General features: G+C 54.5%; 1 protein-coding gene across 1 annotated transcript; it reads right to left on the bottom strand.

Moving 5' to 3' along the window:
• Positions 1–5,865: 5,865 nt before the first annotated feature.
• MS4A10 (membrane spanning 4-domains A10) lies at positions 5,866–11,777 on the bottom strand (the record flags this gene model as incomplete). Its single annotated transcript, XM_081280482.1, has 7 exons — positions 5,866–5,982; positions 6,370–6,480; positions 7,738–7,869; positions 9,583–9,639; positions 10,633–10,752; positions 11,133–11,328; positions 11,743–11,777. The coding sequence occupies 7 exons, from the start codon at positions 11,775–11,777 to the stop codon at positions 5,866–5,868; spliced, it is 768 nt and encodes a 255-aa protein (XP_081136608.1).
• Positions 11,778–12,471: the final 694 nt, after the last annotated feature.

Raw genomic sequence — 12,471 nt, 5'->3', positions numbered from 1 at the left:
ACCTTGGAACATCCCTTCCCTCCTCAGTCTGTTTCCCCATCTGTCAAATGGAGATGTTGGACCAGATCATAACCTTCAAGGTCATTTCTAGTTCTATCATTCTTTGTCTTATGGTTGGGAGCAATCATAAGATTCATTTATACTGTAATTTTATTTTTGTTTATTGAAATAGGAAAAAAAGACGTACCCCTTGTCCAAGAGTGTTCGACCCCCTCTCCTCCCCAACCCCACCGAATTCCTCGTCAGGTTTCCATCATGTTCTCTGATAACCCTTCTGTTTTCCTGGAGAGCAGGTTTACATTTAGTTGTGTGATGGTTTGACTCAGGCCGGGCTCACCCAACAGAGTCGACCTCTGGGGGCTGGGGACGTGTCGGGGTTTGATGTGGGGATCTGCCCCAGACACAGCACAGCAGGAGCTCAGTTTTTTCCTGTGGGATGAAGGAAGCAGGGAATAAATGAGCCAGATGCTGACAAGCCCTGGGGACCTGCCTCGGGAACCTTGGGGTTTCGCAGTGTGCTCCTGGGGTGGAGTTAGTTCGCAGGGTTGTCTCACAGACTGGAGGAGACAGTAGGTTTGGGAGCCAGAGACTTAGGACGGGTCAGACACAGATGGGACTTATATTTCTTATGCTCTTGGGCTCCCAGGGAAGCAGGGGGTTGGGGCTAGGAGGGCCATGGGCAGAGGGGCAACGCAGAGGCTGCTGGTTATCTCCACTAAGCCCCATCACCCACCGGGGCCTCAGTTTCTCCATCTGACACACAGGGGTGAAATGATCCACAGAGATTCTTCTAACGCAAAAGGTCAATGGGCATAGAAAGTAGAATTCCAGGTTCAAGGCCACGGGGAAGTTCCAATCTCAACCACAGAGTGCAAGTCCACTGTGGGAAGCCATTCTGACACGTGATTGGGTGACTCCCGTTAAGGGTCTGAGGCGCTTTGGCTGTGTCGAAGCTTTCCCGACCCTTTCCTGATGAGAGGGCCCATCCGTGTGGGGGAGTGCCTGACCACTGACCCCGGGGACCCAATCACTGACCCTGACCTTGGAGTACAGCCCCCCCCTCAACCTTCATTGGATGGAATTCTCCCCTGAATCTCTTGTTCCCCAATAAAGGGCTACTCCCAGGCGTGTTCGCTCTCTCTCTCTCCTGCTAGCCCTGAGTAATCCTCGCTGCCCTGCTGGGCGGCTAGAGGTGGGAACCAGAGAGGGGAGACGTCTTGGACCTAGCAATATAAATAAGGTAACTGAGTCTGTGTGTTTTATTTCGATCTCTGCTAACTAACTTTATGCCTAGAACCTCATTAATGAAACCATTGCGCAGGCCGCGTGGTAGAGTCCACTTTTTTTTTTTTTTTTTTGTAGGCGGGGTAGGGTGAAAAGATCTCCTTTCCCTATTTCCCAATCTTTCCAGTGCTACCTTTGAGATTCTTAACTATTTCTGTGTTTTGTATCATCATATTTATTTATTTAGTGGTACTGGGGATTGAACCCAGGAACACTCTGTCACTGAGCAACATCCTTAGCCCTTCTTAGTTTTCATTCTGAGATAGGCTTTCACTAAGTTGCCCAGGCTGGCCTCAAACTTGTGATCCTCCTGCCTCGGCCTCCCGAGTTGCTGGGACTATAGGCGTGTGCCTTCATGCTAGCTGTATCATTATTTATTTAATAAATTGCTTTAGATGGACTCATTTTTTTCCCCCTACAATTCAATGATTTTTAGAATATGTGAAATTTTGCAAGCAGGAGGAAGTTAGGAGATGGGGGAGCCCCAGGAGCTGTACCGCCCCCCTCCCCCGCCCCCTGCAGCTTCTCTTGCCCCTGACCTCAACATGGTAGCCTGTCTCTCCCGGGATCAAAGTTCACTGGGCGTTGTCTTCTCCAGGGAGTGGAAAAGCCCTGGCTGTGGGGACCCAGGCACCAGAGGCTTCTGGTCAATTTGCTCCCAGGCCCTTGAGCTGATATCTGACTGCAGGAGGTGTTGCTTAGAGATGTGGGCTATGGGGTCTTCCTTCTTTTGGCCCCTGGTTGTGGAAGCCTCAAGGGCCAGAGCAGGCAGAGAACCTGACTATCCTCCCCTTCAGCCTCCCGAGCCCGTATGCAGACTTGCAGGTTCCCGTGACTTGGCTGTGGCACTGGTAATCATATGTGGCCTCCAGGGAGAGCCCCAAAGGCTCTGCATTGTTGCATGCCTGTGATAAGGAGCGACTCTAAGTAAAAAGAAAAAAATATGGCGTTTAAGCCATTGCTTCCAACTGAGTGCTATAAAGTGAAGGCTAAATGCATTTGAAGTTTCCCTGTCGTGTATGTTCACATATTTCAGAAGGACACATGGCAACATTTTCCTATTTGATTAGTGATGTGTGCTGTTTCATAAAATAAAAACTCTTGTAGGAAAAAGGAAGAAAACTGTCTCCCTGGGCCCAGCATGGCTAATGGAGGAGGAGTGTCCCCTTCCCTGCAGCGCCCCAGGTGGGGTACAGCATGAGGAATCCTCTCCAGAGTGTTCTTCTCAGCAGAGGTCCCTGCAGGGGACCAAGCCCTAGACATTACTGCCAGGCTGCAGGGAGGAGGTGGAGGAGGAACAAGTGAGAGGACCCCACCAGGGGACCATCACACATTCCACAAACCAACGTGTCTCAAAAAGTCCATGTTATGAAACAAAGCAGAGAACTGTTCTAGGTAAAAGGAAAATAAAGTGATATAGGTGGTGGGGGGCCCCAGGTGCTCTGTCTACCCCCCACCACCCCAGCTGCTCTTGCCCCTGACCTCTACAGGGTGTATGTGCTCATTATTTCTGGAAGCCACTGCTCACCTAGCCTGTCCCTCCTGGATAATCAAATATAATACGTAAAATGTGATTAGACCCAGGCTAAAAGTTCATCACAATAAAGACTTTTTTTGGTTTGGTGGGGGAAAATCTGAATACGGACAGGATGTTAGAATTAGGAAATTATTTCTAATTTTTCTAGTGTGACAATTGAGATTCTGTAGAAGAAAAAATTCTTATCGTTAGGAAATAATGCAGGTGAAAGAATTTAGGGACAAAGAGTCATGATTTCTACAACTTACTTTGAGGTAGTTTCACAAAATGGTACATATATGTGAATTTATGTATATACACAGATGAAAGAGATGTAAGTACAGAAAGCGAGAATGCAAACAGGCAAAATGTTAACCCTCTAATCTTGGTGAAGAGTTTTTAAGATCATTTGTTGTATTATTCTTTTAACTTTTTGGTTTGTGTGAGTATTTTTCATAATGGGCCAAAATGATCTTGGGTTTAGGGTTCAAACCTATAGAAATATTGATTCAAAGCCGGCATGGTGGCACATGCCTGTAATTCCCGTGACTTGGGAAGCTGGGGCAGGAGATCACAAGTTCAAGGCCAGCCTGGACAAATAAGTGAGTCCCTGTCTCAAAATAAAAAAATAAAAATAAAAAGGACTGGGAATGCGGCTCAGTGATAGCCCCTGGGTTCAATCCCCAGTACAGCAAAAAAGGAAAAAAAAAAAAAGAAAAAGTTGACAAGTTGATTCAAACTCAACTCCATGGTCAAATCTGCTTGCGGTTTCTAACTTGGTGTTAGTAACTCTGCCTTCTCTGCTGAAGACACCAACGGCCGAGATGACCGTCCTCCTCTCAGGTCTGCTTATCCTGTTTGGCCTGTGGCAAAGGCCACATCCTTTTAAAGGAAGATCATTTTGACAATCTCGTATCGACTGACGTTTAAAGAATATGAATCAAGTCACAGGGCATTTCTACCCCCCACCCCCCACCCCCCACCGCACTCTACCTCCCATACTGGGGATTGAACCCAGGGCTTCTCATCTGCTTGGGCAAGTGCTCTACACCTGAGCTATAGCCCAAGTCGTATTCTTTTACTTTGAGACATGAAATCACTAATTTGTCCAGGCTGAACTTGAACTTGTCATTTTCCTGCTTCAGCCTCCTGAGCAGCTAGGTTCTTTCTATCTTCAATGACGCAAGCACCCATCTAGCACAATGTCCTTTTCTACAGTTGAGAAACTGGGGCATAGAGAGGGAAAGGGGCTGAGTGGAGATCACACAGTAAGTCACTGGCAGAGCTGGAGTTAGCCCCTAGGTCTCCAGAGAGCCAAGCTGAGACTCGCTCCTTCCAGCCGCTCATCTGTAGAGAGATGGGGTTGGTCCTGGACATTTGCACGGCTTCCTCTCGCCGCGCGGTCAGGGAGACGTCAGCTTTACATTTTATTCTAAAGCCAGATGCAGCCCACAGAAACTGAGAAGCCGCAGATCAGAGTGGAGAGAAGAGGTGCTGAGTAAGCCCGTGACCACAGCCAGAGGTGACAGTCAGAAGTGGCAGTGAGGGAGGTGACAAAGCAGACAGCAGAATTCAGAGAACCCCGAACCCTGGAATATTCAGTGCCAGGGCAAATACTCCCAGGACATCCCCACCCACAGGCAGAGGCCTGCTATTCCGGACAACTAAAAATTGGGGGTGCCGTGTGCATTAAGCCCACTGGGTGGACGGGGCTTTTGTGGGCCATGAGGGCTGACTTTGCAGTGGAGCCCAGGGTGGTGGCCCCTCATAGGTGCAAATCCCCTCCCAAGTGAAAGCACCTCTTGAGGAGAGCAGGGGCCATCCTGTGACTAATCTCGCATGTCAACAGTAGGTGGACTTCAGTTTGGAGCCAGGCTGCCACTGACTCGCTGTGTGTCCTTGGACAACTTACTGAATTTCTCTGAGCCTGTGTGAAATGGATAGTCGCAGTGCCTGCATCCCAGGTGGACACAAAGGCCGGATGATGTCGACATTGGCTTACAGTTGGTGGTCCAGTAAAGATGCAAAGAGTGGGCTCTGGGGGAGGAGAGTCCAGGCAGAGGAAGGCCAAGGGCGACAGCTCAGAGGCAGGGGCGTGCCTGACATGTCCAGGGAGCCTCAGGGGACCCCAGGGTGGCCAGAGCAGAGTTGAACAAGAGGACAAGGAGCAGTAGGTGAGATCTTGAGGTGGGGTGGGGAGTCACATTGTGTTTAATTTCATCTCCTCTATGTTCTGCTGGGGTTTAGTGTCTACTTTTGGAAAGATACTGATTTCTCATTTGTTGCTGCTACAAAGCTGCCCCTTTAAAATAAGGGAAAAATATCAATTTAAGGAAATAGTAAGAACATCACACAGTCCACAAATAAGCCAGACCCATGAGCAATTTCCCTGGATGACTGCAGCTGGGCCCTGGGGCGCGGATCTCTCCCTGGCCTTTGCTATTGAGGACAGCTGGGTTTGGACTGAGGCTGGCGGGCCTCTGGCTACCTCAGTCACCACCAGAACCTTGAATCCCACTCCTGACCCCCGGCCTCTGAGATCAGGAGAGGCTCCCGGATCACCTCCGCCCACTTTTCAGATGGAGACACTGAGGCTCAGGGAGGCAGAGAGCCACTGGGAGTTTGGAGAGAAGAACTGGTCACAGATTTCTGTCTGACTCACGGCCCCCTCTGCCTCCACCCCCAATCCAGACACTTGGACACACAGATTCCCCAGAAACCTCTCCTGCTGCCCGCCGCTCTGAAGAGCCCCCTCTGCGGCCCACGTGCCGCCCACCGTGGACACCTGCTGGCCAGGGCTGTGCTCTGGAGGCTGGCCGGGAGGACATCTAGGCCTGATCGTGTTTGGGTTCCGAAGAGGCAGCTCTTACCAGCCACGCCAGGCGCTGAGGGCTCAGGGCGTGGGCCGGAGGGAGGGGCCAGCCTACCGTGGCCACCTCTCCTGGCACAGACGGTTCTAGCAACTGTGCCATTTGCCCCTTCCCCTTGGGCTTGGCTCCTGTCTGTGCCAGGGAGCCTGGGCCACGTGAGTTCTGAGGTCCAGGGGCGCCTGGGGCTGAGCCTCTTCACCCCTGAGTTTTTTCTTCACCTTGAGTTATATCCTCGTAGGTCGGTGGAGGCCCCAGGGACAGGCCCCGGAATTCCAGTGGCATGTCGGGAACGAGGGAGGCATCGTCCTTGTCCTGCAAAAGAGGAGTCACGGTCCCTGCTGTTGCTCATGTGGTGTGACTGGCTGTTCCCAGAGCCCTCCCCAGGGGTCATTTTGAAGATGAAAACTGAAGCTCTAGAGACTTCCGTGGGGCTGAGGTGACCGTTTCCAGCCTCCCTGGTCTTGAGGAAGGAGCTGGGGAAAGGCCTGCAGGGGTCAGTGGACAGGGCCTTCATTTCTGGTCCTGCTAACGGTGTCCTGGCCACCACAGGTAAGTCACTCGCCATGTGCGCTGCTTACAAAATGCTCAGGAAGGAGCGGCACATGCCACTCCAGGAGCCTGGCCTTCTCTCTCCCCTTTCTGAGCCCGCTGCGGCCTCTTGTCCCCATCTTTTGAGGGCTCGCCTCCAGAAGGACTCACCTCTGCAGACTGGCGGTCCCCACTGTAGGCGACGATGGCTGTGGGTCCCGGCAGGAAGAGCTCCAGGAAGGTGAAGCAGAGCAGGCCCAGCTCCAGCCTCTGCATGTGGCTCTGGGAGGGGTGCAGAGGGGACACAGGACCAGGTCCTGCTGGGTTTCTGCATCTCTCATGTGGACCAGGCAGGGCATGAGTGGCAGGAGCCTCAGCCCCCGGGGGAGTGTGCGGGGAGGGCAGGGCGGGGCTCTGGGGCTGGGGGTGACCTTTGCTGCTCCACATCTGGTTCTTGATGAGCCCTTACTAATGTCTGAGGGCTGGGGAATCTCAGGGGGTTCCTGGGAGAACTGAAGGTGGCCTTAGTCTTCTGAGCCAACTTTTATTTATTTTTTTTTTTAAGAGAGAATTTTTTTTTAATATTTATTTTTTTAAGTTTTCGGCGGACACAACATCTTTGTCTGTATGTGGTGCTGAGGATCGAACCCAGGCCGCACGCATGCCAGGCGAGCGCGCTACCGCTTGAGCCACATCCCCAGCCCCTGAGCCAACTTTTCTTGACAGGTGGTGATACATGGGACAGAAGGAGCACCCTTTACAGTGGGGGAGGGGAGGAGTGGACTGAGGACCATGGTGCAGCTGGGTGACAGCTCCCAAGGCTGCTGACATTCAGTAGGGACCAAGTGTGTGCATGTGTGTGTGCACATGCGTGTGGGTGTGAGTGTTGGGGGAGATAAGGAAGAGCGGGTGGCCATGGTGAGAACCTCTAGAACCTGGCCCAGAGGTACTAGCCTTGGAATGGCCAATCCACCTCTTGCTGCCAAGGCAGCTGTGGTGTGGCTAGCGGGGCTTGGAGTCACGGACCCAGCTTTGGGTTGTCACTGCATCCTTGACTTGCTGTGGGGCCCTAGTCACCCAGTTTAGCATCCTGGGCCTCAGTGTTCACTTCTGTAAAGTGGGAAGAGCAAAGTAGACTTGGCCGATTCTACAAGGCTGCTGGGAGGCTCGTAGGTGACGGATGTCACATTTAGAACACGGGCTGGGGAGCGGGCAGTTCTAGGTCCTGGCCTTGGCTTTGTAACTAACTCGCTCCTTGATCTCAGACAGCCCCCCTGGACCTCAGTTTGTCTATCTATACAAAAAGGGTCAGACTCCGTGACTTGGGGCCCTGTTCAGTTCCCTGATGCTGATACAGGAGAAGGCTGGCCATCCCCTTCCACTGAGCCTTGGGAGCCTTGGGGACGGAGCAGCTGAGGGTTCAGCTGTCTGCACCTGGGCTTCGGAGGAGGTTTCCCAAGAGCTGGAAGCTCCCTCTCAGCCAAGCCCGGGGCAGTGGCTTCCTTGGAGTCAGAGGACACTTGGGGTCTGGACACTCACTGTGGAGTTGGGGTACGGTTTCCAGATTGGCCACGGAAATGAATTCTCCAGAAATAAATCCTTGGCGATGACAAAGAGGCCAGCCAGCACACAGAAGAAGCTGATGAGGTTGGCGGTCAGGCACAGCCCCTTCTGCAAGCCAAGAGAGAGGCCGAGCCAGTGTCCAGTGTCGGGAGACTCAGGTCTGGGTGCTCCTCCCAGGCCTGCTGGGAGCTTCCTCTGTGACTCCAGAGGGACTCGCCTGTCTCTGGGCCCGAAGCTGCTCACCACACAGGAGGCTTTGAGCTACTGACCACTGAGGAGGACCCAGCCAGCTTTCTCATGCTGAGAACCCAACAGCTGCTACCAGGTCCACAGAGCTTGGTTTGGAGGACTTCCCATCGCCACATCCCCTCAAAGCAAGCCCGACCATCCTATTGCAGATGGCCAGGGACTGGACCTGAGTGAGCCACCCCCCAGGAAAGCACAGGAGTATCCCCGAAGGTGTCCCAGGCCCTCACATCTCGTGTCTGCACTCCCTCTCTGCCCATCCCACAGTGGTCCTGTGTCCATCACCCTCTTGGGTCAAGCATTATTCCAAGAACATGATGCCAAATGCAAACCCTTATAAAAGGAAAGACTGTGAACCCGTGGAATCTACAAACTTTTATATTCGAATGGATTTCTTTGCAGTAAGAGCTCCCTGTGTCGGAAGGGTTCTCAGGGCAGGCAGGCGAGGCCTGGGAATGGGCAGGTCTTGCTGAGCAGCCTCTGCTGGGCTCACTGCACCAGCTGCCTCCTATTCTCTGTCTCTGAGGGAGGTAGGGAACAGCCACACCCCAGTCCAGGCTGAGGGGCACAGACATGGCAGGACCAGGCCAGGGATTCTGGGCCAGAGGACGGGGAGGGACAGGAGGACCTGCCATGGGTTGGGGCCATGGAATACAATATGCAGGTGTGGTCCTTCCATCCGTCATCTGTCCATTTCCACCCACTCAGTCTGGTGTGGGATGCCCTTCCTGCGCCCGCCTGGACCACTCTTGGCTACGGAGATGCTCTTACAGCCGCTGCCCATGCAGAATGTAGTGCTGACAGAGACGGGTAAGTGCAAAGAGCCGTGGGGACACAGAGGCTGGCAGGAAGACCTCCAGGAGAACAGATGTAAAGCTGTCTCAGATGGGAAAGGACAGGGAGCCCGGACAGCGCAGGCAGGACGATGGTCCCATCTGCCTGGCAGAAGAAATCCAGGTGCGGGCTGGGGCCTGCTGACATTGGAGGCAAGCTGAGCACGGCCGGGGACCCGGGAAGGTTGACAGTAGTGGAGTGGCTTGGAGGGACTTGTATTCCACAGCAACCCCTCAGGCTGCTGTGTGGAGAGCAAGCTGGATGTCCCCTCCAGGACAGAGTGACAGGGCCACCACTGGGGCTGAGGGAGGACAGAGGATGGCGAGAAAAGTGAGGAGCAAGGGGTGTCCAGAAGCAAGCCCCAGGCTGGGGAAGGGAAGCAGACCAGGCGTGGTTCTCAAACTTCCCGCTTGGGGGACTTTGGCTTCTGGGAGGATGGCCACATAGTGACCGACATCAAAACTCCAGCAAAGCTCTCTTCTAGACTGGAGGGACCAGGGTGCCGTTTCCTGATGCCTCACTTCATTGGGAGGATCAAAGCCTCTGGGCTCCTCTCCTCCCGGCCACCCTCACCTGCCTGCGTTTGGACCTTTCAGCTCAGAGGCCCTCTGCTGTTCTAGAGGCCCGTGACTGCTCCTAGCAAATCCTCCCGAGCTGCCTGTCCAGTTGCCACTGCACACAGGTGACCTTAGTTACCTCCTGCTTGGGATGGGCGGGAATGATCTCAAGGTACCAACTCACCAGACAGGACTTGGGAAATGTCACCACCGTTAATGCCGAGATCCCTGAAATGAGAAACTGCAGGCCCCATTGGAAAGTCAAGGGAGAGAGAAGTTGGGCTTCTTGAAACCCACAAATTCCCCTCTGCTCCCCTCTCCAAGAAAACCACCCCCTGGTGGCAGGCCAGGAAGAGAACCTCTCCCCAGATAAAGCCAGCTCCTTCCCCGGGCCTTGCACTTGGAACGTCCTGCAGTGCCTTTGCTCCCCCTTCCCAAAGCCTCCCCTCCCCCTGGGACCAGGCCCCCCCGCCCCCAGGCCTTTTCTGGATCCTGCAGTTGGAGGTTTCTAGCCTTCGGTGCTAAGGGCTCTGCGTATCTCTGTGAGCACTTTTGTGCCAGTCCTCGGGAGCAAAGGACCAACAGGCACCGTGTGTATGGAAGGTTCTAGCATCACGTGATGGACTCCGAGGTGGGGCAATGGGGACACAGGACTGAAGTGGAAGTGGGGTGTCTGGGACCCGTGCTCAAGGGTGTCCTGTGGTATTGAGACTTAGTGCAAAAGCTGTTCCCCCACAGGAGATTAGGGGATGGGGTGGGTGCCCTGGGGACCTGGAGAAACATGGAGCCTCAGGGAGATGGCTCCCGTCTCTGTCACTGGTCTCTTCCCATCTCCCCATCTGGTCATGGCTTTGATAGGACAGTGTCCATGTGCTGCATCCCGTGGGCTCCTGCAGAATGACCCTGACTCGGAAGTCAGGCTCCAACAATGTGCGGTGGGGTCCAAAGGCAGCCTGGCCGTCGGAGGAGGGGAGCTGTCCCCAGTCACACTGGCCCCCCCCCTCCCTGCTGAATGCACATGTTCCATCAGGGGAGGGGCCAGGGAGCCCTGGAATGTTCTGGAACTCAGGAGCCACAGGGCCTTGGAAGGGAGCTAGGGCCAGTGTGGCTGATGGTGGAAGTCGAGATGGGGAGACTGGAGAAAGGGGAGCCCCGCCCAGCCTCCAGCCTCCATGCTAGGCCTCCCAGCCCGCCCCGCCAACCCAGCCCCGGGGCCGTGCTGACTCCTACTCACAGAGGCAGCCCCCCAGAATGGGTACCAGCACTTGAGCACCACCAGGTGAAGATTCTTGACTCTGGTGATCATGTAACCCCCAAAGAACAGGTGAATCATAGCAATGGCGCAATGGAAGACCTGGGCGGGAGGAGAGGGGGTGGCTGAGGTGGGGCGCTCGGCGGCAGACCCTGGGGGAGGCCGTCAGTGACCAACTCCTGCCAACTCTCGTGCACTATCAGGGTCCTAGTCTGCAAGGAAGGACACTCCCCAGGACCCGCTGCAGGGGCTGCCAAGGCCCCATGCCGGCAGGGGCATCTGTCCCCGGGGCTGGCTGCCACCCTGTGCCCTGCTCACACCTCACAGAGAAGCCGGTGTGGGCAAATTCTCCTCCTCCTGATTTTTAAATTTTAGGATGAGCATTAAGCGCGAAGCTGGAGACCTCTTCCTTCCTGTCTCCCGGCACCTCTAATCCCCTCTCCTCTCTCCCTCCCTCAGGGGCCCAGGGGGTGGACACTCACGCCCAGTTCCTGGAGAAGGTCGTTCTTCCAGGGCTTCTCCTGGGGCCTGTTTGGAACCAGAAGCCTGGGCTGGGTGCTGGCCCCCGGTGGATCTGTCTGCCCAGGCTGGGATGGGCTGAGGCCCTCCCATGGTGGGAGCTCCTCCATGACAGAGCTGGGGACAACTGCTGCCGTGGACTCCGGCGGGGAACCCTGGCTGTGGGCCGAGGAGAAAGGCCGAATCAGCTGGTCTTGTTTCTGAGGTTTGTACTTGGGTGAGATGACACTGGTCACTCCTGCCCTCTGACTGGGGCCGTTCAGAACAGTGTTGGCCCTGTCTGGTAGCCCCCGATCAACATCTGATCTGGAATAGTCTGGCCCCTGGGGATGGAGGTTAGCAGCTGCTCCCAGTCTTTCTGGGTCACAAGGACACAGTCCCCATCTACTGGGCCAAGTTGGGCCAATTGGTGGCAGGGGGGGATTGAATTGGGGCCTTACTCCCCACAGCGATGCCCAAGCCTCCTAGGTTTGCAGGAATAGGGAAGAGAAGGAAAGAAAACTGCTGAGGACTTTGTGAGAGCTAACCCCGAGTCAGGAGGTCAATACTGGACAGTATCAACACCAACATCACCAGCGCTCAGTCTGTTCCAGGCCTGGGATGAGCATGGCGCATGCACCACCTGATTTTACCATCATTCCGGCACTAGGAGGCAGATACTGTCTTCACTCTCATTGCACAAGAGACTCCGAGAAATGAAGCCACTTGCCCACATTTGCACAGCCAATAAATGACCAGGACTGGAAACATGGCAGGCTGACCAGAGCCTGTGGGCATGAATTCTTCACGTACTGTTGGCTCTACAAATGGAAATGAATGTTCTGGATATTTTAATGTGTACCAGAAAGGGAGGGGGAAGCTGTGGAGAGGGCTAGAGGCTTGCCAATGTGGACCTGGCCCTGACAGTGTGTACTGACGCCAAGGGGTGCATCAGCGCTTGGGGGGCTGCTGGGGAGACAAGCTGAAGCCTTCCTTCCTCAGGAGAGCGGGGAGCTGGGAGGGGAGCCCGGGAGCCGGCTTGTGGGGATGGAGGTAGGAAGTGGATTCTCCCTGAGACGGGGCTCATGAGTAAATCCTTTACAGGCTGTGGGTGCTCTCAGGTTCTTTATCCTGGAAGAAATAAAATAAATGGGGGGGGGGAGCGGTTCTCCTTGATTTTCAGACTGACCTGTGAATTCAGGAGGTCCCGTGGGAACACCCCCATTTTTTAGGTTTGGTTTTGTTACGTTTCCCACTGAGGTGCTGGAATTGATTCCTTTCTACAGAGGGGGAAAGAGCCTTGGGGGGTTGGGAGGGACTAGT

This window comes from Spermophilus citellus, assembly GCF_964194105.1.
Source record: "Spermophilus citellus genome assembly, chromosome: 2".
Lineage (NCBI taxonomy): Eukaryota > Metazoa > Chordata > Mammalia > Rodentia > Sciuridae > Spermophilus > Spermophilus citellus.
This window is presented reverse-complemented; position numbering and strand designations above follow the sequence as displayed.